Source organism: Xenopus tropicalis, chromosome 4 (genome assembly GCF_000004195.4).
Source record: "Xenopus tropicalis strain Nigerian chromosome 4, UCB_Xtro_10.0, whole genome shotgun sequence".
NCBI lineage: Eukaryota > Metazoa > Chordata > Amphibia > Anura > Pipidae > Xenopus > Xenopus tropicalis.
Genome location: NC_030680.2, coordinates 148,523,345 through 148,545,180, shown reverse-complemented (window position 1 = coordinate 148,545,180; position 21,836 = coordinate 148,523,345). Strand labels below are relative to the sequence as shown.

General features: G+C 50.5%; 2 protein-coding genes across 5 annotated transcripts; one reads left to right on the top strand and one right to left on the bottom strand.

Annotated features, from left to right (window-relative positions):
• Positions 1-869: 869 nt before the first annotated feature.
• On the bottom strand, positions 870-14,315 carry kctd6 (potassium channel tetramerization domain containing 6). Of its 4 annotated transcripts, none has more exons than XM_012960691.3 (3): positions 14,230-14,315; positions 3,572-3,675; positions 870-3,479 (listed from the first exon to the last, which is right to left on the bottom strand). In XM_012960691.3, the coding sequence occupies exons 2-3, from the start codon at positions 3,650-3,652 to the stop codon at positions 2,793-2,795; spliced, it is 768 nt and encodes a 255-aa protein (XP_012816145.1). In that variant the 5' UTR covers positions 3,653-3,675; positions 14,230-14,315; the 3' UTR covers positions 870-2,792.
• A 160-nt stretch (positions 14,316-14,475) lies between these two features.
• Positions 14,476-21,310, top strand: pdhb (pyruvate dehydrogenase E1 beta subunit). The gene is made up of 10 exons (NM_001016212.2): positions 14,476-14,523; positions 14,613-14,672; positions 16,322-16,429; positions 16,498-16,560; positions 17,167-17,202; positions 17,290-17,575; positions 17,912-18,022; positions 18,591-18,682; positions 19,592-19,733; positions 20,441-21,310. The coding sequence occupies exons 1-10, from the start codon at positions 14,488-14,490 to the stop codon at positions 20,587-20,589; spliced, it is 1,083 nt and encodes a 360-aa protein (NP_001016212.1). The 5' UTR covers positions 14,476-14,487; the 3' UTR covers positions 20,590-21,310.
• Positions 21,311-21,836: the final 526 nt, after the last annotated feature.

Below are 21,836 nucleotides of genomic sequence, written 5' to 3'. Positions count from 1 at the left end.
GCGGTCACCTTACTGGAATCTGTTAGAGGTGTCAGTGGCACTGCATATGCTCAGTGGGCTCCAGGCAGCTGTTGAGGAGCTAAGCTTAGGGGTTGTCACAAATTACCAAGCGGAAAATGAGATTTGCCGGTCATAGAGGGTGAGGCCCCAGGGCTCATTTTCAGAGTTCCATGCAGTTATTATCTGTATGATTTACTAATGTGATATTTATATTCTATATACAGTATATTGTACATCGGTCCCTAAGCTCAGTAACTGCACAAAGTAATCAGTACAAAAGAAGATGGGGGGGGCTACTGGGGGCATCTTTGTTGGCACAGATCTGCTAAAGGGCTGAGGTTGCCTTGGGCTGGTACAAAAGCTCAAACATAATGTATAACATTTCTAGCCTACTTCTTTAGTTAGGCTTTACTTCTCCTTTAATCACTGCACAAAAAGGCAGATCCCACATTTTGTTAAGAGGGGAAAAGCTCTGTAAACATGACATCAATAACAAGTTGTAACTCAACCAGACCCTACATATAAAGGTTAGAAAATAACTATTTACCCTATTATTATGGGGTTGCGAATGTAATTACATACCTGCCAAGAGTCCTGTTATCCCAGGGCCAGACCGACAGTAAATATATCACACATATGTTTGGGCCGAGTCAGTCCTGACTCAAATGAGTTAAACCATAATAGAATGTGCTATGCTATGTCATGTAATAAATGCCTATGATACTACTAATGTGTAACTATTATTGCAATACTGTTATTCAAGTACTGTACATATTGATATTGTGAATTCAATAAACGCCTGAAGTTAAAAAAAAAACAAAAAACTGGGGGCATAACTGGGCATAACAAGGAGACACGGACAAAAAATGTTCCAAAATGCAGTATAATAATGATCCAACGACAAAATGATAGACAAGCAGCACACAGCTCTATGGTGACACTAAACGTATATTTGGTCAGAATTCCTTGTCTGCATAGAAACAAACAGTTTGTACAAATGACTTTGCTTCTCTGTAATACTGATCTCCATTCCCAAAGCAAAGTGTGTGGGATAACAAGCTATACATTGGCAAATGCTTAATTCACAAAGTAATTACCGTCCTTTGGGGCCTACAGTGAAGTGGGGGAGGGAGGGAATATGGGCAGAACTGCATTTGACTGGGGTAGTCAGGAAGTGGCCTAAAATGTCCCAATAAATGTATGACTAGAATCTTTTTTTCAGGACCTCTCCTACGTTTGTTGCCAGGGTGTGTGACCTTAGAAACCAAGTAACATCTTAACTGCCATACATGAAAGAGCTGCACACAAAGACCAACTGCACTACTGTCAGTTATCCCTAATTTTAAGGTCATGTTCCCCTTAAAAACTCCATAAGAGCTGGGTCTGAGGTGTATTCCAAAGTACAGTAACTGGAAATATCCATATTTATATGGATATATAATAAAGAAATATAGTGAAAATGCCTTCTGGATCCCATTCACTATTTTTCCCATGATTACAGGTGTCTTCTATCATTAAAACCTTAATTTTTTTTTTCTACAATAATATTGCAATATAGGCTCCTGAGGTGGATATACGTTTATACAATATATCTGACCTGTCGGTTCTGAAAATAAAAAATTATTTGGTAGCAAAAGTCCAGTTTTTGGATGTTTCCATCCTGTGGGTGCGTGGGGAGCCATAAATGCGCGGACTATTGTATATCACCACTTGACTACTAAAACTATGGTACCCTAAATAGCTTATCTGGTGTGCTCTGTAAATGTGGGCCCTACTGGACCCTGTACAGCACCCTCCCATACTAAAAAGGAGTTTAGTTATATAGAACTGAGGGAGAGGGCAGCTCAGTCATAATTAAAAAAGGTTACCATATAAACTACAGCACTTTTTAAAAATGCATGGTGCTTCTCTATCATTATTAAATTAAGGGATTTGGTTCTGGTTATCAGCTGATCTACCCAGCCCGGAATGGCAATCTGTGGGTTCTGGCAAATGCCAGAGGGGTTGCTGTAAGGTGCCATAGACAGTCACTATTTATTGGGGCTGTTTGGGCCTCTGTGTACTGGAGGCCTATTCTGAATCCCAAGCCTGAATCCAAACCCCTTTGCAATGCGCCTTTACAGCATGAGTTAATACTGTATTCTCAGTTATACTCAAACTAAAATTCGACTATTAGTTATTGGGTTCCATTTTGATTCAAATCCATAATAATAATTGTACATGAATAAAATCCAAATTCTGCACAGCTAGATACTAGGTTATTTAGGTGCATATGTGTGGCTGTACAGAAATCAGTGCAGCCTGCAGTACACCTCGGAATTAGGAGCTGTTATTAGTATTGGACACATAGCCTGACTGTAGTGTTACCCAAAGGTTACATTATAGCACAATGGCTCACAATGCTGCACACAGCAAGCAATAGAACAGCCCCATAGAGAATAACACAAAAGGCCAAGCTCATAACGCTGGATTTGTGAATCTCTCCAGTGCTGCGCAGCCATGCGTAGAGTTCTGTCACCACTGTACTGAGCACAATGGGCCCACTAGCAGGGTTGTATATTTAACATTAAAGCATTATTAGAACAACAAGTCTCCTCCATACAGGTACATGCATACACCGTGGATAAGCCGGGAATGTCGGGTTACATCACACTGCGAACGATTCAATCAGATTGGCTGTTAATAAATAGTCGTACAAATAGAAAATAAAACAAAAAACAGCGCACAAAGTCACAAGGTAACACTGCATCTCCTGCGTTCCCTCGTCCAGGTTGGCCACGGCGCCACAGGCATCAGTCGTCCGTCTTACGAGCCAGTCGGCAGAAAGTCCAGTTGTGCTCGACGGTGTTTTCGTTGGCGCGCTCGCTCATGTGGTGCACCCGGGTATTCCGGATGGTGAAGCCTTGCTTGGTGATGTATTCCATGAGATGCACGCGGAGGGCAACCTCCTGGTGGTAATCGCACGGTCCGAACGTGAAGGAGACCTGGCAGTCCCGCGTGTCCATCATGTGTTTGTTCCACTTGGTGAAATGGTTGGCGATTCCTTCCAGCAGGGCGTGCACCTTGGTGGTGATGGTGAGCTGCGTTATGATGACCGCCACCGGGTTGGAATACTTGGAGAGCTTCCTGGTGCTGGACAGTTCCACTACTTCCTCAAAGGTGTCCGTGGGGTACAAGGGTTTGGGGTCGTTGAGACATTGTATCAAAGGCTCAATCTGGTAAAAATCGGCTTCTTTGCGAAGCAAATCGAACTCTTTAAAGTCGACCGGCAAAGTCAGTTCCGATGTCCGTAAGAAGTTTAGGATGTACCGGAAAAGGGCTCCGTCTCGGTCAATGAAGTAGTTCCCCTGGGAGTCCCGAGCTGTGGGGAAATCCCCCCGGAACATGGCCCCCAGCATGGAGTCTGGATAACGTGTCAGGGTGGAGAGCGAGGTAGTGTAGACATGGCCGCCTACGTTAAGTGTGACCGGATCAGTCATCTGGAATGTAAGGAAAGAACGTTACTCACAGCACCCGCAGCAGGAAAAAGCCAAACCAAGGGGGCCCCTACTCCAACCAATGCAGCACGTACCATGTACCCCCAGTCTCCATTATCCATCTGTTCAAAGGATTGACCTGCCGTAAGCAAATGCTTCACTGCCGAGGGACGCATACACTTCTCTCTCCGGCCGGCTTCTGTAAGACAGATGTGCAGACGCTGCTTATTAGATGGGAATGACGGCACAAAGTCCCTATATTGGGAGCGGGGATGGTGACAAAGGAACAGAGAGGTGCTAATGTTATTCTGCACGTTGCTATATCCATCCTTTCTATATATAGAGAAGTGCAAGTCACACCGGGCTTTTCCCCCCCAAATCATTATAAATGATTGTGCTCCTGAGACACAGCGGCCGGAGCCTAAACTGCTCATCCCTATTACTCTCTAACTCGGCTTTAATATCCGTACGTACCATTAGGTACACATTATCTTTATAAATAGCTCCTTTATTGGAGTGAGGGGTGGGCGTGTTCTAACAGTCTCTGCCAAAAGCACAGCAGGTGAGGGATAGCCAATCACAGCCCTGCATTTACACAACTGAAGAAAGGCTTCAGTTCCCTATCAGATCAGCCTAGCTCTTATGGTGGCCATACACGTCACAGGTGGGCCATATCGGGGGGCCAAATGATCGAATTATAAGGATGGTAACCGACGCAGTTGGTTCAATGGAGTTGCATCAACAGTCCCCAAGCCTACTGAATTTTTTAACCTGCCCGATCGATATCTGGCCGATATCAGGCCAGACGTCGGTTGGACAGGCCAGTCGTTGCTGCCCATACACGGGCCGATAAGCTGCCAAATTGGTCTAAGGGATCGATATCGGCAGCTACAATCGGCCCGTGTATGGCCACCTTTAGAATTAGGGGTCCCCTGATATACTGAACCCTATACACCCCAAGACAGCAAGCCTGACCCTCTAGTTTTGCGACTTATGCACAAAGCGCACTACGCTGATACAATCGCTGCCTCAGTCTATTTCCAATATTGATAGATTCTATTTTCAGCAGCTCACCCTGCGGGATCTTTCCAAATGCTCATTAAAGGAGCTAAATCACTGGGGCTGAATGTTAGACACCCCCCAGTGACTGCAATCGCTTAACTAAACTTCTATCAAGCCAGTTTTGTTCCACAGACCCCAAAGTTTATATAAATAAGGCTGTATGAACAACCCATTGCTACCCCCGCCTTCAATCTCTGGTTTACAGATAAGGAAGATATTATATAAGGGTTTAACTTTGAAATAAAAACTGATTTACTGCTATTTAGGTCCCAGCCTTATAGACTGGCATAAAACTTATCTGTCACTAGCTGCTAAGGGCAACTACAATCTACACAGCTATGTACATACAGGCTCCTCACATCCCTCCTGTCACTTTGTCATTTCTAAACATTCCCATCTGGCAGGAGCACAGTGATTACGAGAGCTGGCAGTTGTGCCACCTTTGTTTTGGGGTTTATCTGATACGCCAATCTATATACTGGCCATAATCTAAAGCCTCACTTCTCAGCCCATTAAAATGTTCCAAACCAGTAGGGGGGCCCAGAGAGAGGGAACACCAGTGCGGGGGCCCCAGAGAGAGGGACCACCAGTGGGGGGGCACAGAGACAGGGAATACCAGTGGGGGGGCACAGAGACAGGGAATACCAGTGGGGGGGGGGGGGCCACAGAGACGGGAATACCAGTAGGGGGGGGGCACAGAGACAGGGAATAACCAGTGGGGGGGGGGCACAGAGACAGGGAATACCAGTAGGGGGGGGGCACAGAGACAGGGAATACCAGTAGGGGGGGCACAGAGACAGGGAATACCAGTAGGGGGGGGCACAGAGACCAGGGAATACCAGTGGGGGGGGGGCCACAGAGACAGGGAATACCAGTAAGGGGGGGGGGCACAGAAAGGGAATACCAGTAGGGGGGCACAGAAGACAGGGGAATACCAGTAGGGGGCAAGAGACAGGGAATACCAGTAGGGGGGGGCACAGAGACAGGGAATACCAGTAGGGGGGGGGCACAGAGACAGGGAATACCAGTGGGGGGGGGCACAGAGCCGGAATACCAAGTAGGGGGGGGGCCAGGACAGGGAATACCAAGTAGGGGGGGCACAGAAGACAGGGCATACCCAGTAGGGGGGGGCAACAGAGACAGGGAATACCAGTAGGGGGGGGCACAGAGACAGGGAATACAAGTAGGGGGGGGGCACAGAGACAGGGAATACCAGTAAGGGGGGGGGGCACAGAGACAGGGAAACCAGTAGGGGGGGGGAACACAGAGACAGGGAATACCAGTAGGGGGGGGCACAGAGACAGGGAATAACCATAGGGGGGGGCACAGCAGACAGGGAATACCAGTAGGGGGGCACAGAGACAGGGAATACCAGTAGGGGGGGCACAGGACAGGGAATACCAGTAGGGGGGGGCAACAGAGACAGGGAATACCCGAGGGGGCCCAGTGGGGGGGGGCACAGAGACAGGGAATACCAGTAGGGGGGCACAGAGACAGGGAATAGACCAGTAGGGGGGGGGCACAGAACAGGGAATACCAGTAGGGGGGGGCACAGAGACAGGGAATACCCAGTAGGGGGGGCAACAGAGACAGGGAATACCAGTAGGGGGGGCACAGAGACAGGGAATACCAGTAGGGGGGGCACAGAGACAGGGATACCAGTAGGGGCGGGCACAGAGACAGGGAATCACCAGCTAGGGGGGGCACAGACGACAGGAGTAATATCCAGTAGGAGGGGGGCACAGAGACAGGGAATACCAGTAAGGGGGGGGGCACAGAGACAGGGAATACCTGTAGGGGGGGGCACAGAGAACAGGGAATACCAGTAGGGGGGGGGGCACAGAGACAGGGATACCTGTAGGGGGGGGGGCACAGTAGACAGGGAATACCAGTAGGGGGGGACAGAGACAAGGAATACCAAGTAGGGGGGGGGCACAGGAATACAGTACAGGAAGACAGGGAATACCAGTGGGGGGGGGGCACAGAGACAGGGAATACCATAAGGGGGGGGGGCAGCAGAGACAGGGAATACCAGTAGGGGGCACAGAGACAGGGAATACCAGTAAAGGGGGGGGCGCGAGACAGGGAATATCCAGTAGGGGGGCACAGAGACAGGGAATACCAGTAGGGGGGGGGGGCACAGAGACAGGGAATACCAGTAGGGGGGGCACAAGAACAGGGAATACCAGTAGGGGGGGGGCACAGAGACAGGGAATACAGTAAGGGGGGGCACAGAGACAGGGAAATACCAGTAGGGGCGGGCACAGAGACAGGGAATACAGTAGGGGGGGGGCAAACAGAGACAGGGAATACCAGTAGGAGGGGGCACAGAGAACAGGGATACGCAGTAGGGGGGGGGCAACAGAGACAAGGGAATACCTGTAGGGGGGGGCACAGAGACAGGGAATTACCAGTAGGGGGGGGGGGCCAGCAGGACAGGGAATACCTGTAGGGTAGGGGGGCAACAGGAGAACAGGGAATACAGTAGGGGGGGCACAGAGACAAGGGAATACCAGTAGGGGGGGGCAACAGAGACAGGGAAATACCAGTAGGGGGGGGGGGCTACAGAGACAGGGAATACCACGTGGGGGGGGGGGCACAGAGACAGGGAATACCCAGTAGGGATGGGGGGGGGGTGGACAGAGACAGGGAATACACAAGAAGGGGGGGGGGGCACAGAGACAGGAAACCAGTAGGGGGGCACAGAGACAAGGGAATACAAGTAAGGGGGGGAGCACAGAGACCGGGATACGCAGTAGGGGGGCACAGAGACAGGGAATACCAGTAGGGATGGGGGGGGGCACAGAGACAGGGAATCCAGTAGGGGGGCACAGAGACAGGGAATACCAGTAGGGGAGGGCACAGAGACAGGGAAATACCAGTAGGGGGGGGCACAGGAGACCAGGGAGATGACCAGTGGGGGGGGGGCCAACCAGAGACAGGGAATACCAGTAGGGGGGGCACAGAGACAGGGGAATACCAGTTAGGAGGGGGGGCAAGAGACAGGGAATACGCAGTAGGGGGGGGCACAGAGACAGGGAATACCAGTATGGGGGGGGGCACAGAGACAGGGAATTACGCAGTAGGGGGGGGCACAGAGGACAGGGAATGACCAGTAGGGGGGGGGGGCACAGAGAACAGGGAATACCAGTAGGGGGCACAGAGACAGGGAATACCAGTAAAGGGGGGGGGGGCACAGAGAACAGGGAATACAGAGGGGGGCCAAGAGACAGGGAATACCAGTTAAGGGGGGGCCAGGACGGGAAAATACCAGTAGGGGGGGCAGCAGAGACCAGGGATACCAGTAGGGGGGGGGGCACAGAGACAGGGAATACAGTAGGGGGGGCACAGAGACCAGGAATACGCGAGTAGGGGGGGGCACAGGAGACAGGGAATACGCTAGTAGGGGGGGCACAGAGACAGGGAATACCATAGGGGCACAGAGAACAGGGGAATACCAGTGAGGGGGGCATCAGAGAACAGGGAATAGCCAGTAGGGGGGGCAGCAGAGAAACAGGGAATACCAAGTAAGGGGGGGGGCACAAGAGACAGGGTACCAAGTAGGGGGGGGCCAGCAGAGAAGGGAGATATCCAGTAGGGGGGGGCCAGAGACAGGGATGACCAGTAAGGGGGGCACAGAGACGAGGGGAATACCAGTTACGGGGGGCACAGAGACAGGGAATACCAGTAGGGGGGGGCACAGAGACAGGGAAATCCAGTAGGAAGGAAGGGGGGGGCAAGACAGAGACAGGGAATACCCAGTGAAGCTGCGCGGGGGGGGCACAGAGACAGGGAATACCAGTAGGAGGGGGCACCAGAGACAGGGAATCCAGTAGGGGGGGGGGGGGGGCACAGAGACAGGGAAATACCAGTAGGGGGGCACAGGACAGGGAAATAACCAGTAGGGGGCACAGAGACAGGGAATACCAGTAGTGTAGGAGGGGGGGCACAGAGACAGGGAAATACCAGTAGGGGGGGCACAGAAGACAGGGAATAACCATTAAGGGGGGGGACAGAGACAGGATACCAGTATAGGGGGGGGCACAGAGACAGGGAATACCAGTAGGGGGGGGGGCACAGAGACAGGGAATACCAGTACACAGAGACAGGGAATACAGTAGGGGGGCACAGAGACAGGGAATACCAGTAGGCGGGGGGCACAGAGACAGGGAAATACCAGTAGGGGGGGGGGGGCACAGAGACAGGGAATACAGTAGGGGGGGGCACAGAGACAGGGAATAACCAGTGGGGGGGGGGGCACAGAGACAGGGAATACCAGTAGGGGGGGGGGTGCACAGAGACAGGGAATACCAGTAGGGGGGGGGGGGGCACAGAGACAGGGAATACCAGTAGGGGGGGCACACAGAGACAGGAAGTACCAGTAGGGGGGGGGGGGGCACAGAGGACAGGGAATACCAGTAGGGGGGGGCACAGAGAACAAGGGAATTACCAGTGGGGGGGGGGGGCACAGAGACAGGGAATACCAGTAAGGAGGGGGCACAGAGACAGGGGAATACCAGTAGGGGGGGGGGTCGCACAGAGACAGGAAATACCAGTAGGGGGGGGGGGGGGCACAGAGACAGGGAATACCAGTAGGGGGGGGCACGAGACAGGGATACAGTAGGACAGTACCAGTAGGGGGGGGGCACAGAGACAGGAATACCAGTAAGGAGGGGCACAGAGACAGGGAATACGCAGTAGGGCGGGGGGGCACAGAGAGGGAATACCAGTAGGGGGGGCACAGAGACGGGGAAAATACCAGTAGGGGGGCACAGAGACGGGGAATACCAGTAGGGGGGGGGGCCACAGAGAACAAATACCAGTAAGGGGGGGGCAACAGAGGGACAGCTACCAGTAGGGGGGGGGGCACAGAGCAGGGAATACCAGTAGGGGGGGCACAGAGACGGGGAATACCAGTAGGGGGGGGGCACAGAGACGGGGAATACCAGTAGGGGGGGGGGCACAGAGACGGGGAATACCAGTAGGGGGGGGCACAGAGACAGGGAAATACCAGTGGGGGGGGGGGGCACAGAGACGGGGAATACCAGTAGGGGGGGGCACAGAGACAGGGAATACCAGTGAGGGGGGGGGCACAGAGACAGGGAATACCAGTAAGGAGCGCGGCACAGAGACAGGGAATACCAGTAGGTGGGGGGCACAGAGAGCGGGGAATACAGTAGGGGGGGGGCACAGAGACCAGGGAATACGAGTAGGGGGGGGGGGGACAGAGTACGGGAAGACCAGGTAGGGGGGGGCACTAGAAGCAGGGAATATTACACACTAGAGAATGTGTGGTTGGGGGGGCACAAAGACAGGGATATACCGGTAGGGGGCACAGAGACAGGGCAGAATACCAGTAGGGGGGGGGGCACAGAGACAGGGAATACCAGTAGGGGGGGGCACAGAGACAGGAATACCAGTGGGGGGGAGGCACAGAGACAGGAATACCAGTAGGGGGGGGCACAGAGACAGGAATACCAAGTAGGGGGGGGGCACAGAGACAGGGAATACCAGTAGGGGGGGGGGCACAGAGACAGGGAATACCAGTTAGGGGGGGGGGGGCACAGAAGACAGGGAATACCAGTAGGGGGGGGGCACAGAGACAGGGAATACACAGTGGGGGGGGGGGGCACAGAGACAGGGTAATACAGTAGGGGGGGGGGGCACAGAGACAGGAATACCAGTGGGGGGGGGGGGCACAGAGACAGGGAATACCAGTGGGGGGGGGGGCACAGAGACAGGGAATACCAGTAGGGGGGGCGCAGGGACGCTATATTAGCAGAGGAAAGGTACAAATGATAATGGAGGGGGTATATCTATGGGAGGGGGTATATCTATGGGAAGGTGCAGCAAAATCCCATGTCAGCGGGTTGGGACTGGCACTAACAGACTGGCAGCAGCAGGAGGGCTCCCCAATACGGGACAGAGAATGGGCCAAGCTGAGACCCCTACACGGGTTAATAACCCCCGGGCAGGACTATTGCGCCTGTATCTCACCTACTAGCGCTCCGCTCCCGGTACTGCCCCATACAGTGCCCCCGGTGCGGGGAGGGAAGGAGGATGGGCCTGAATCGTACGGTCCCAGGCCTGCAGCTCCCGCCAACCCCGCCCACTCGCTATCCACTCCCACAGCCCCGCCCACTCGCTATCCCCTCCCACAGCCCCGCCTACTCGCTATCCCCTCCCCACAGCCCCGCCCCCCACACCGTACTAAGCGCCAATCCATTAATATTCGCATATTCTCCCAGTGCAGCCTCATTATAGCCCACAGTACCCTGCTCCCCGACCCCCACACCTTCCTGCGCCCCAGTATCAACTCCCACTGCATTTCTGTACTGGCTCCCTATGCACCCCTGTATTATTATCCCCCATTGCACCCCTGTATTATTATCCCCCCATTACACCCCTGTATCAGTATCCCCCATTACACCCCTGTATCAGTATCCCCCATTACACCCCTGTATTATTACCCCCCATTGCACCCCTGTATTATTATCCCCCCATTACACCCCTGTATCAGTATCCCCCATTACACCCCTGTATCAGTATCCCCCATTACACCCCTGTATTATTATCCCCCCATTACACCCCTGTATCAGTATCCCCCATTACACCCCTGTATCAGTATCCCCCATTACACCCCTGTATTATTATCCCCCCATTACACCCCTGTATCAGTATCCCCCCATTACACCCCTGTATTATTATCCCCCCATTACACCACTGTATTATTATCCCCATTACACCCCTGTATTATTATCCCCCCATTACACCCCTGTATTATTATCCCCCCATTACACCCCTGTATCAGTATCCCCCATTACACCCCTGTATCAGTATCCCCCATTACACCCCTGTATTATTATCCCCCCATTACACCCCTGTATCAGTATCCCCATTACACCCCTGTATTATTACCCCCCATTACACCCCCTGTATTATTATCCCCCCATTACACCCCTGTATCAGTATCCCCCATTACACCCCTGTATCAGTATCCCCCATTACACCCCTGTATCAGTATCCCCCATTACACCCCTGTATCAGTATCCCCCATTACACCCCTGTATCAGTATCCCCCATTACACCCCTGTATTATTATCCCCCATTACACCACTGGTATTATTATCCCCCATTACACCCCTGTATTATTACCCCCCATTACACCCCTGTATTATTACCCCCCATTACACCCCTGTATTGTAAGCTCTTTTGGGCAGGGCTCCCTTCCCCTCCTGTATCGGTTACTGATTGCTTTATATGTTACTCCTTGTAGATTGTAAGCTCTTTTGGGCAGGGCTCTCTTCCCCTCTTGTATCGGTTACTGATTGCTTTATATGTTACTCCTTGTAGAGTGTAAGCTCTTTTGGGCAGGGCTCCCTTCCCCTCCTGTATCGGTTACTGATTGCTTTATATGTTACTCCTTGTAGAGTGTAAGCTCTTTTGGGCAGGGCTCTCTTCCCCTCCTGTATCGGTTACTGATTGCTTTATATGTTACTCCTTGTAGAGTGTAAGCTCTTTTGGGCAGGGCTCCCTTCCCCTCCTGTATCGGTTCCTGATTGCTTTATATGTTACTCCTTGTAGAGTGTAAGCTCTTTTGGGCAGGGCTCCCTTCCCCTCCTGTATCGGTTTACTGATTGCTTTATATGTTACTCCTTGTAGAGTGTAAGCTCTTTTGGGCAGGGCTCCCTTCCCCTCTTGTATCGGTTACTGATTGCTTATATGTTACTCCTTGTAGAGTGTAAGCTCTTTTGGGCAGGGCTCCCTTCCCCTCCTGTATCGGTTACTGATTGCTTTATATGTTACTCCTTGTAGAGTGTAAGCTCTTTTGGGCAGGGCTCCCTTCCCCTCTTGTATCGGTTACTGATTGCTTTATATGTTACTCCTTGTAGAGTGTAAGCTCTTTTGGGCAGGGCTCCCTTCCCCTCCTGTATCGGTTACTGATTGCTTTATATGTTACTCCTTGTAGAGTGTAAGCTCTTTTGGGCAGGGCTCCCTTCCCCTCCTGTATCGGTTATTGATTGCTTTATATGTTACTCCTTGTAGAGTGTAAGCTCTTTTGGGCAGGGCTCCCTTCCCCTCCTGTATCGGTTACTGATTGCTTTATATGTTACTCTGTATGTCCAATGTATGAAACCCACTTATTGTACAGCGCTGCGGGATATGTTGGCGCTTTATAAATAAATGTTAATGTAATGTAATGTATTATTATCCCCCATTACACCCCTGTATTACCTACCCCCTCAATACACCCCTGTATTACCTACCCCCTCTATGCACCCCTGTATTACCTACCCCCTCTACACCCCTGTATTACCTACCCCCTCTACACCCCTGTATTACCTACCCCCTCTATGCACCCCTGTATTACCTACCCCCTCAATACACCCCTGTATTACCTACCCCCTCTACACCCCTGTATTACCTACCCCCTCTATGCACCCCTGTATTACCTACCCCCTCTGCACCCCTGTATTACCTACTCCCTCTGCACCCCTGTATTACCTACCCCCTCTGCACCCCTGTATTACCTACCCCCTCTGCACCCCTGTATTACCTACCCCCTCTGCACCCCTGTATTACCTACCCCCTCTATGCACCCCTGTATTACCTACCCCCTCTACACCCCTGTATTACCTACCCCCTCTACACCCCTGTATTACCTACCCCCTCTATGCACCCCTGTATTACCTACCCCCTCAATACACCCCTGTATTACCTACCCCCTCTACACCCCTGTATTACCTACCCCCTCTATGCACCCCTGTATTACCTACCCCCTCTGCACCCCTGTATTACCTACTCCCTCTGCACCCCTGTATTACCTACCCCCTCTGCACCCCTGTATTACCTACCCCCTCTGCACCCCTGTATTACCTACCCCCTCTGCACCCCTGTATTACCTACCCCCTCTATATACCCCTGTATTACCTACCCCCTCTATACACCCCTGTATTACCTACCCCCTCTATACACCCCTGTATTACCTACTCCCTCTATGCACCCCTGTATTACCTACCCCCTCTATACACCCCTGTATTACCTACCCCCTCTATACACCCCTGTATTACCTACCCCCTCTGCACCCCTGTATTACCTACCCCCTCTGCACCCCTGTATTACCTACCCCCTCTATGCACCCCTGTATTACCTACCCCCTCTATACACCCCTGTATTACCTACCCCCTCTATACACCCCTGTATTACCTACCCCCTCTGCACCCCTGTATTAACCCCATCGCACCCCTGTATTATTATCCCCCCCCCCCCCGCAGCCCCATATCTCACGGTATCGCTGCGCTTGTGCCACACACGTCACTTTATCACCCCCCCCAGTAATGTACCCGGCCCAAGCTTTATACAGGGGGGGGGGGGGGGGGGGTCAGTCATTACCGCACTGCCCAATACCCCGGTGCTGCCCACATGATAGAAGTAAAGCTGGCGGGCCGCTCCATCCCCCCTGCCGGGGCCTCAGTGTCATTGCACAACCCCCAGCTGAGCGGAGATATTACGCTCCGAGCGGTACCCGGGCCGCACATGTAGCAGCTAGTGCTCCCCAAGCCTCCCCCCCCCCGCCCCAGTAATTCCGCCTTGGCCTCTCCCCAAACCCTCATACCTACCCACTCGCACACCCTTCGCATGAATCATCCCATTCGCAGCCTTCTCCCGTAAGGCGACAAGGATTACTTACTAAAAAAATTGTCCCTCACGACTACCCTTCCACGTCCCCCAAACCCACGCTACTGATTGGTTGTTGCACAGCAACATTCCCTCCCCGCTTTACAAGCTCTGTGTAGGCGGGGCCGTGTCAAGTTTATCGCAGAAATACAGTCACGCCTTGCTTTTCATTGGTCGCGCTGCGTCAGGTGACCGCCTAGCGCCGAGAGCGGATTTTTATTGGCAGAGGCGTTCGCGAAGGGCGACGTTTTGTCCAGAGGACAGAAGTAAGATGGCCGCCCTCAGGAGCTTGTTCTGCGGAGGGAAGGTAAAGAGACTAAGAGTTCGGGCCAGGTGGGACCTTTGCCTTTATTCTGTATGGATACTAAATGCTTCACTTTCCCTTGTCTTCTGCAGAGCTCGGTGTCCGTGTTTCTGAAGAGAAGCTTCCACAGAAGCACCCCGGCCGCCCTGCAGGTAACCCCTAGTACCTTAGCCGGTCTCCTGTGCTCGGTGTGGGGCTGGGAGAGTCCGCTGCTCCCTAGTGTCTGCTGGGACTCGGCTGCACTGGCTGTATAACCCTTCTGCGGAGCCTATTGGGAGGCAGAGCTGTCAGTCACTCCATTGAACCAATGACAGCCCAGCCCTGACCCCCACTGTGACCTTCCCCTATTCCCCTGCACAGAGGTTGTCATGGGAACCAAGTGACCACATAAGTACAATATAGTACTAGTTGTCCTTTAATCATCTGGTTTTTGTGCCATTGGTTCAGCGGTTGGAACAGCCAGACAGACACTGACTCCAATGGCAGTTATGTTTAATGATCTTTGTGAATTCTCTGTGTAATAATGAGTTGCAGTGTCATTGGCCACATTGGGCAAGTTTACAATGGAGACGAGGCGCTTAAGGGTTAAGGTTCAGTTTAAAAAAATGGGAAAGGATTAATTACTGTGAGAGCTGTGAATGGGGGCGGCCTAGGGGCAAGACAAATCTGGTGCTGTGGAGGTATGTCTTTTTTCAACCTAACTTACTATGTAAGTAACCCCTTTGTCTAGCCCAGTGATCCCCAACCAGTGGCTCAGGGGTAACATGTTGCTCCCCAACCCCTTGGGTGTTGCTCTCAGTGCCCCCAAACCAGGGAGTTATTTTTGAATTCCTGACTTGGGGGCAAGTTTTGGTTGAATAAAAACAAGATTTCCTACCAAATAAAGCCCCCTGTAAGCTGATAGGGTGCATAGAGGCCCCTAATAGCCAATCACAGCCCTTATTTGGCTCCTCCATGAACTTTTATGGTGCTTGTGTTGCTCTCCAAGTCTTTTTACATTTGACTGTTGCTCGTGAGAGGAAAAAGGCCTTCTGCTTTTTGGTTTTGGACAGCCTGTGTAGATCTAAAGGAAGCCCTTGTCTTACAGGACTCTGTAAGGATTATGTATGTTCAAAAGGGGGCGTGGCCACAAAGGCCTGGGCCTAGGGCGGTATAAATGTATGGGTGGCATGCTGCCCAGCCACAAGTGAAATTTGCTCACATATGGAGCACTGGAAACGGGATGCGCAGAAACCTTCAGTGAGTCCTGTCCCCCAGTGCTCCGTACGTGAGCGAAAATGATGCACGTAGTTCTGGGGGGCAGAGAGTGGGGCAGCCATTGGGGCTCCCCAAACGGAAATCCGGCACTGAGTGCTTACTGGTGTTATAAACTAAAGCCAGAATACATAAAAACAAAGTCCAAATGCTCCAAGTAATTTGATGGCTCTGATAAATGTTCATGATGGGGTGCTGCCGCCTTAATCTGCTGGTCCCAAACAGGCAGAAATCTACAAATAAATATAAAAGAAGGGGCGCGCTCCCATTGTGTAAAACCACATCGGCACATTTATTTAAACACAAGTACTGCACTTACAATTTTAGCTGGAAATAAAATCATTCAGGGATCTGTTGCTGATGGCTCCTTGGGGGAAACATGATGGGGCTGTGAGCAGTTTGCAGCAGAGACAAAGTATGAGGTATAGAATAAACCCATGGGATTGGGCCCAGATCAGGTTCTTGCTTTCTCAGATAATTAGGAACGATGCTTTTCATATTGCTTGGTGTTTACTAACGAGGTGCACGGAATTGTGTGTGTTTGCAGGTGACTGTACGGGATGCATTGAACCAGGCTATAGATGAAGAAATCGAGAGGGATGAAAGGGTGTTCCTGCTCGGGGAGGAGGTGGCCCAGTATGATGGAGCCTATAAGGTACCATTTCCTTAACGTTAAACATGGAAATGCTCAAATGTAAAGTCTAATCCCTGTCTACATTTCAGATCAGTCGGGGGCTCTGGAAAAAGTATGGGGACAAGAGAGTTATGGATACTCCCATATCTGAGGTATGAACCTGTACATGAAAGATATATAAATGCTGTGGGTCTGAGGTACTAACCCTGATCCATAAGCTTTGGGCTTATATTGGCTGCCAGTGACTGACAGAATGTCCATGGAAAGAACCAATAGAATTGCTTTTGCCAACTAACTGGATGCGATTGATCACAAGTAGCTAAAGTCAGCATCGGCCCATGCGTTTGGCCTTGACTTATCTGGCCCTACTAAGAAGTAACATTTGGGCAGTGCAGCTCTAGGATATAATGCTCTGAAGTACAGCAGTCTGTCTTACATTATTTCTTACTTGTCTGTTGTTCTGTCCATGGGCTCCTGCAGTTGAAACAGGGTTGGACTGGGGAGTGCAGTGCCCTGCAGGTGCCCCCACCAGCCGCGTCCCCTAACCCCCCCTCGCAGGGGCCCCCCTAAGCCCCCGCAGGGGCCCCCACCCAGCATCCTCCCCTGACCGCGTGTAAATTTAACGCGTCAGGGGAGGAGCAGTCAGGTAGAGGGAGCACAGCAAGGGTCGGGTCTGGGCTGCCGGGATTTTTCCCAGTGTCCCGGCGGCCCAGTCCGACCCTGAGTTTAAATAATGATCCTGTGTTTGTTCTCTATAGATGGGCTTTGCTGGAATCGCTGTAGGTGCTGCCATGGTACGTACATGATACAACTCACTTTTCCCACAGTATTTATAATTCAGTTTGGCTGTTCCCTGATGTGATTGTGCTGATTATACACAGGCTGGCCTAAGGCCCATCTGTGAGTTTATGACCTTTAACTTCTCCATGCAAGCCATCGACCAGGTGATCAACTCTGCTGCCAAGACCTACTATATGTCCGCTGGGCTTGTTCCAGTCCCCATAGTCTTCAGGGGACCCAACGGCGCGTCGGCCGGGGTGGCAGCTCAGCACTCGCAGTGCTTTGCCGCTTGGTATGCACACTGCCCTGGGCTTAAGGTGGTGAGCCCCTGGAACGCAGAGGATGCTAAAGGTCTCCTTAAGTCTGCCATTCGGGATAATAACCCAGGTATTTAATTCAATTATATTGTCTTTATAAAAAGGTTGCCTTTTATTTCTATTGAAGTACAGGAGAGGCAGGGTGTATAATGCATGCAATGAGCACTCCTTATTTGTAGTTATATGTAGCTGGGAAAGCTTTTTGTTTGCTTGGTGTATATTTACATTTATACAGTAGCCTGTTATAGCACATACGTAGGCTCTATTCAGCCGTAGCCATTCCAGCAGAAGGCTTCCTTTGGTTTTCCTGAGTGATTATACCTCTTTGTCAGGGGAGTGCCTCTGTGTTACCTTGCAATAAAATGTTATATTTTGAACAGTTTCTACTGTATTTTTCTTCTTTCAGTGGTGTTCCTGGAAAATGAGTTGATGTACGGGGTCCCTTTTGAGTTATCCGAGCAGGCTCAGTCTAAAGACTATGTCATTCCGATTGGGAAAGCAAAGATAGAGCGACCAGGTAAGCCTGTACTAGCACGTCTCTGTTAATTCTTGGTTGGGCACAGCAATATAATAGCCCACGGGTTAAGCCAACCATAACTCAACACTGGCAGATTTGCAGCTCTGTCAGATATAACTAGACAGTAATGTGAGCAAATCCACAAGGGTACAGTGACCCTGTATATCCGTAACCATGGCTTTCTCAGCCCATTGCATACCTGTTGTGTTATAATCCAATTGAACACATACATGACGCACTCCATTATATTTTCTAATAGCCAGTACAGGGACATACCATAATACCATGCCATTGTTACTTCTATGTAACAAACTTAATTTAGCAGGAAGAATCCACTGCTTGCTCAGAGCCTGCCCAGGGTGATACCCTACAATGTGCTGGAATAGCTATTTCCCTGTGCTAAATGCAGTTCAGCAGGAGCAGGCTTCTCTGTTTTATTGCAGCTGGGGCAAACTGGGGTGCGTATGGAGGGTGGCTTATAGTTAGTACTGATGCTCATAGCAGTACCAATTTAGTCCAACAGTTCAGTCAGATCATATTCATACATCAGAACTCTCATTTATCACAGGATCCCAGATAACACTGGTTTCTCACTCCCGCTCTGTTGGCCACTGTCTGGAGGCTGCCAACGTGTTGGCCAAGGAGGGAGTAGACTGTGAGGTAAGAAGCCATGCAGTAACACTGACTATTGTAATGTAGCAGAGACCCCAAGCCCTATCCTAACTCTTTTTCATTTTCACCCAGCACCTTGTTAGACCTTTTATTTATGTGAGAACGTTTCTCACAAATTGAGTTATAGTATCGAATCCTTAAAAGTCAATCTGATTTGGGTCTGTATGTTCAGCCCGGCACATAGCAAGAGTTAATTAAATGGCACCTATCACCCCTATATTGTTTCCCCCACCAGAGGTGCTGCCTAATTAGAGCCTGCACAATAGTTTATTTATTTATTTATTTTTTTTAAAAACTCCCCCCGCCAGCGCTGGGCTACCCACACCAGGAGGGAGCTTCTGATGTGGGCAGCCATGATTGTTGGCATTTATGCACATAGTAAGCGGATCTCCACGCTCATTTACTATGTACATGTATCTGGCATAGGAGCGGTGGATGTAACGCACCCTCCCACACTCGCTCATTATGCGCATGCATTTGCCCCAACATGGCTGCCGGGGCTGGGCAACCCGTGCTGGGAGGGAACCCTCCCAGCGCGGGCTGCCCAGCCCCGGCAGGGGCAGTTTTCTTTATCTAGAGTGCAGGCTCTATTAGTTTTCTGGTGGGGGGAAACAATATAAGGGTGATAGGTGCCCCTAAACATGGATGTCTATAAGCTTGGTCACACTGGTGTAAATGCCTGCTGGGAAATCCTTGTGCTGCAACTGCTTTGTGCCAGTGTGATCAGCCCAACCAATAGCATTCACCTTGCATGGATATAATGTGCCATAGAGAGAGATCTGATATCTGTGTTATACAAACTTGCTGCTCTAATTAAGGCCTCTGACCTTCCCTGTAGGGCTTGTGTTATTGGCTAATGCCACTTATTATATTAAATAAGCTTTTTTTCATTTTAAGGTAATAAACATGCGTACGATTCGCCCCATGGACATTGAAACCATCGAGACGAGCGTTGTGAAAACAAACCATCTGGTGACAGTAGAAGGCGGTTGGCCACAGTTTGGCGTAGGCTCTGAAATCTGTGCCAAGATCATGGAAGGTCGGTGCATCTCTGTGTCTCTGTCTCATTGGCTAATGATTTTATTCTATGTATTCTGAGGCTTCCCTCTTGTAAATAGAATGGGAGGTGGGCTCCTGGGGGGTTTGATAAGAAATTTTGTTTGCAGATACAAATTACTGGAATGTGATCTGTTTATGAAACAACAGACAAACATGTCTGCACAGACTCACCCCCTCTTAGGTGCCTTCACATAAGCCTGGGAAATAGGCCGGAGATGGGTGCTGGCCAAATCAGCACAGTGCTCCAACACTGCCTTACTGCAACACCATAAAAAAAGAAAGCAATATCTTCTCGCCCCCATCAGCCGATCAGCAGAACAATGGGAAGGGAGCAAGATAGCAGCTCCCAGTAGGTATCGGAATAGCACTCAATAGTAAGAAATCCAAGTCCGGCTTGAGACTCCTCCAGTTACATGGGAGTAGGAGAAACAATAGGTTAGCTGAAAGCAGTTCTAATGAGTAGCGCTGGCTGAAAGCTCAGACTCGGGCACAAGGCACTGAGATGGCGCCTACACACCAATATTACAGCTACAAATACATTTGTTGGTTGAAGAATAAAAGGTTAAATGGCAGAGGGAATTATTTGCTGTGTAACAGTGTCATTTAGAGATAAAAAGTGCCCCATAAACATCATGGCAGTGTCCCTATCCCCCCTCTAATTGTTGCAATGGTTCATTCCATTCCCAGGGCCAGCATTCAATTACCTTGATGCGCCAGTGGTCCGTGTGACTGGCACTGATGTCCCGATGCCTTACGCCAAGATCCTGGAAGAGAACTGCGTCCCTCAAGTGAAGGATATTATATTTGCAGTAAAGAAGACTCTGAATCTCCTGTAGGCGGATCCGGCATGGGAACACTTTATAGGAGGGTCATTTACATTTTAATGGGCGACTTGTTATCCTATGAACAGAGAGGATTCTGCTTCCTGCAGACTGAACTGCGACTGCAACATTTGTACTTTATAAATGGTTCTTGGAAGCTGCCTTATGTGCGAATTGTGTCCTAGTTACCCTTTCCCTGGGCAGCGTCCCCTTAATCACTCCCCCGCGGGTCATCTGTGCCATTTGTGTCCTCTATGGAGAAACCAGTTACAAGGAGGGACTGTTCAACTCTATTAGTCGTCCCTGAACCCAAAAATACTTCCCACAGTCCTGTCACTAGTTAAAGGGCCAATTCACCTTTAAATTATTCTTGTGTATGTTGTGGTTTTTGTTCTAGTTGCTATGGTCCATTTTGCCCTAGCAACCAGGCAGCGGTTTAAGTCAGAGACTGGAAGATCAGTGGGAGAAGCCTGAACAGGCTAACGGAATAAAAAGTAACAATAAAATTGTAGCCTTATAGAGTGTTTTGGCTGCCGGGGTCAGTGACCCAAATTTGAAAGCTGAAAAGTGACAGAAGAAAATGATTTAATAACTATAAAATGAAGAGACGTTAGCAAGTTGATAAGGACATTCTATAGTATACTAAAGTATATTTATAGGTGAACTTCCCCTTTAATGTCATTTCTGCAACATTTCTTCCTCTCTGGGGGGAATAAACCATTTTATCCACTGGAAAGTCTTTGTATTACCTGTGCCCGGAACCCCCTATATCCACACTGGTGTCCCACAGAGCCGGGTAGGAATAATAATAATAATATTATAATAAGAAATAGGAGCATTGAATGTTTCTTGCACAGGAAGCCAAAGTAAGAACTGCCATATGGCTACGTAACATCTGATTGGCTACTCGCTCTGCATGTCTAATACACAATGGGTGGAGTTGTAAAATCATTGCTCTTCTCCTTGGTTCTGATGGGGTTAATAGGGGGTTTAGGTGGAAAATGTCGTTTAATTCCTCTCCTGGACCTTAATTATCCAATTGAGCTAATGAAATTGTATGATTGCTTTAGTCAAGATGAGCTCCTCCTCCAAAAGGCCCCTATGATGCCCTCTATAGGGGGGGGGGGGTGAAGGCTGCACCCCAAACCTGCCCATGGTTCCAATTCTTCAATGTTTTACATCCCCCAACTGGCTGCCACACAGAACAAATATTTATATAAATGCACTGGATTCTGACCTCTCGTTGGCAGTCAGTGATAGGA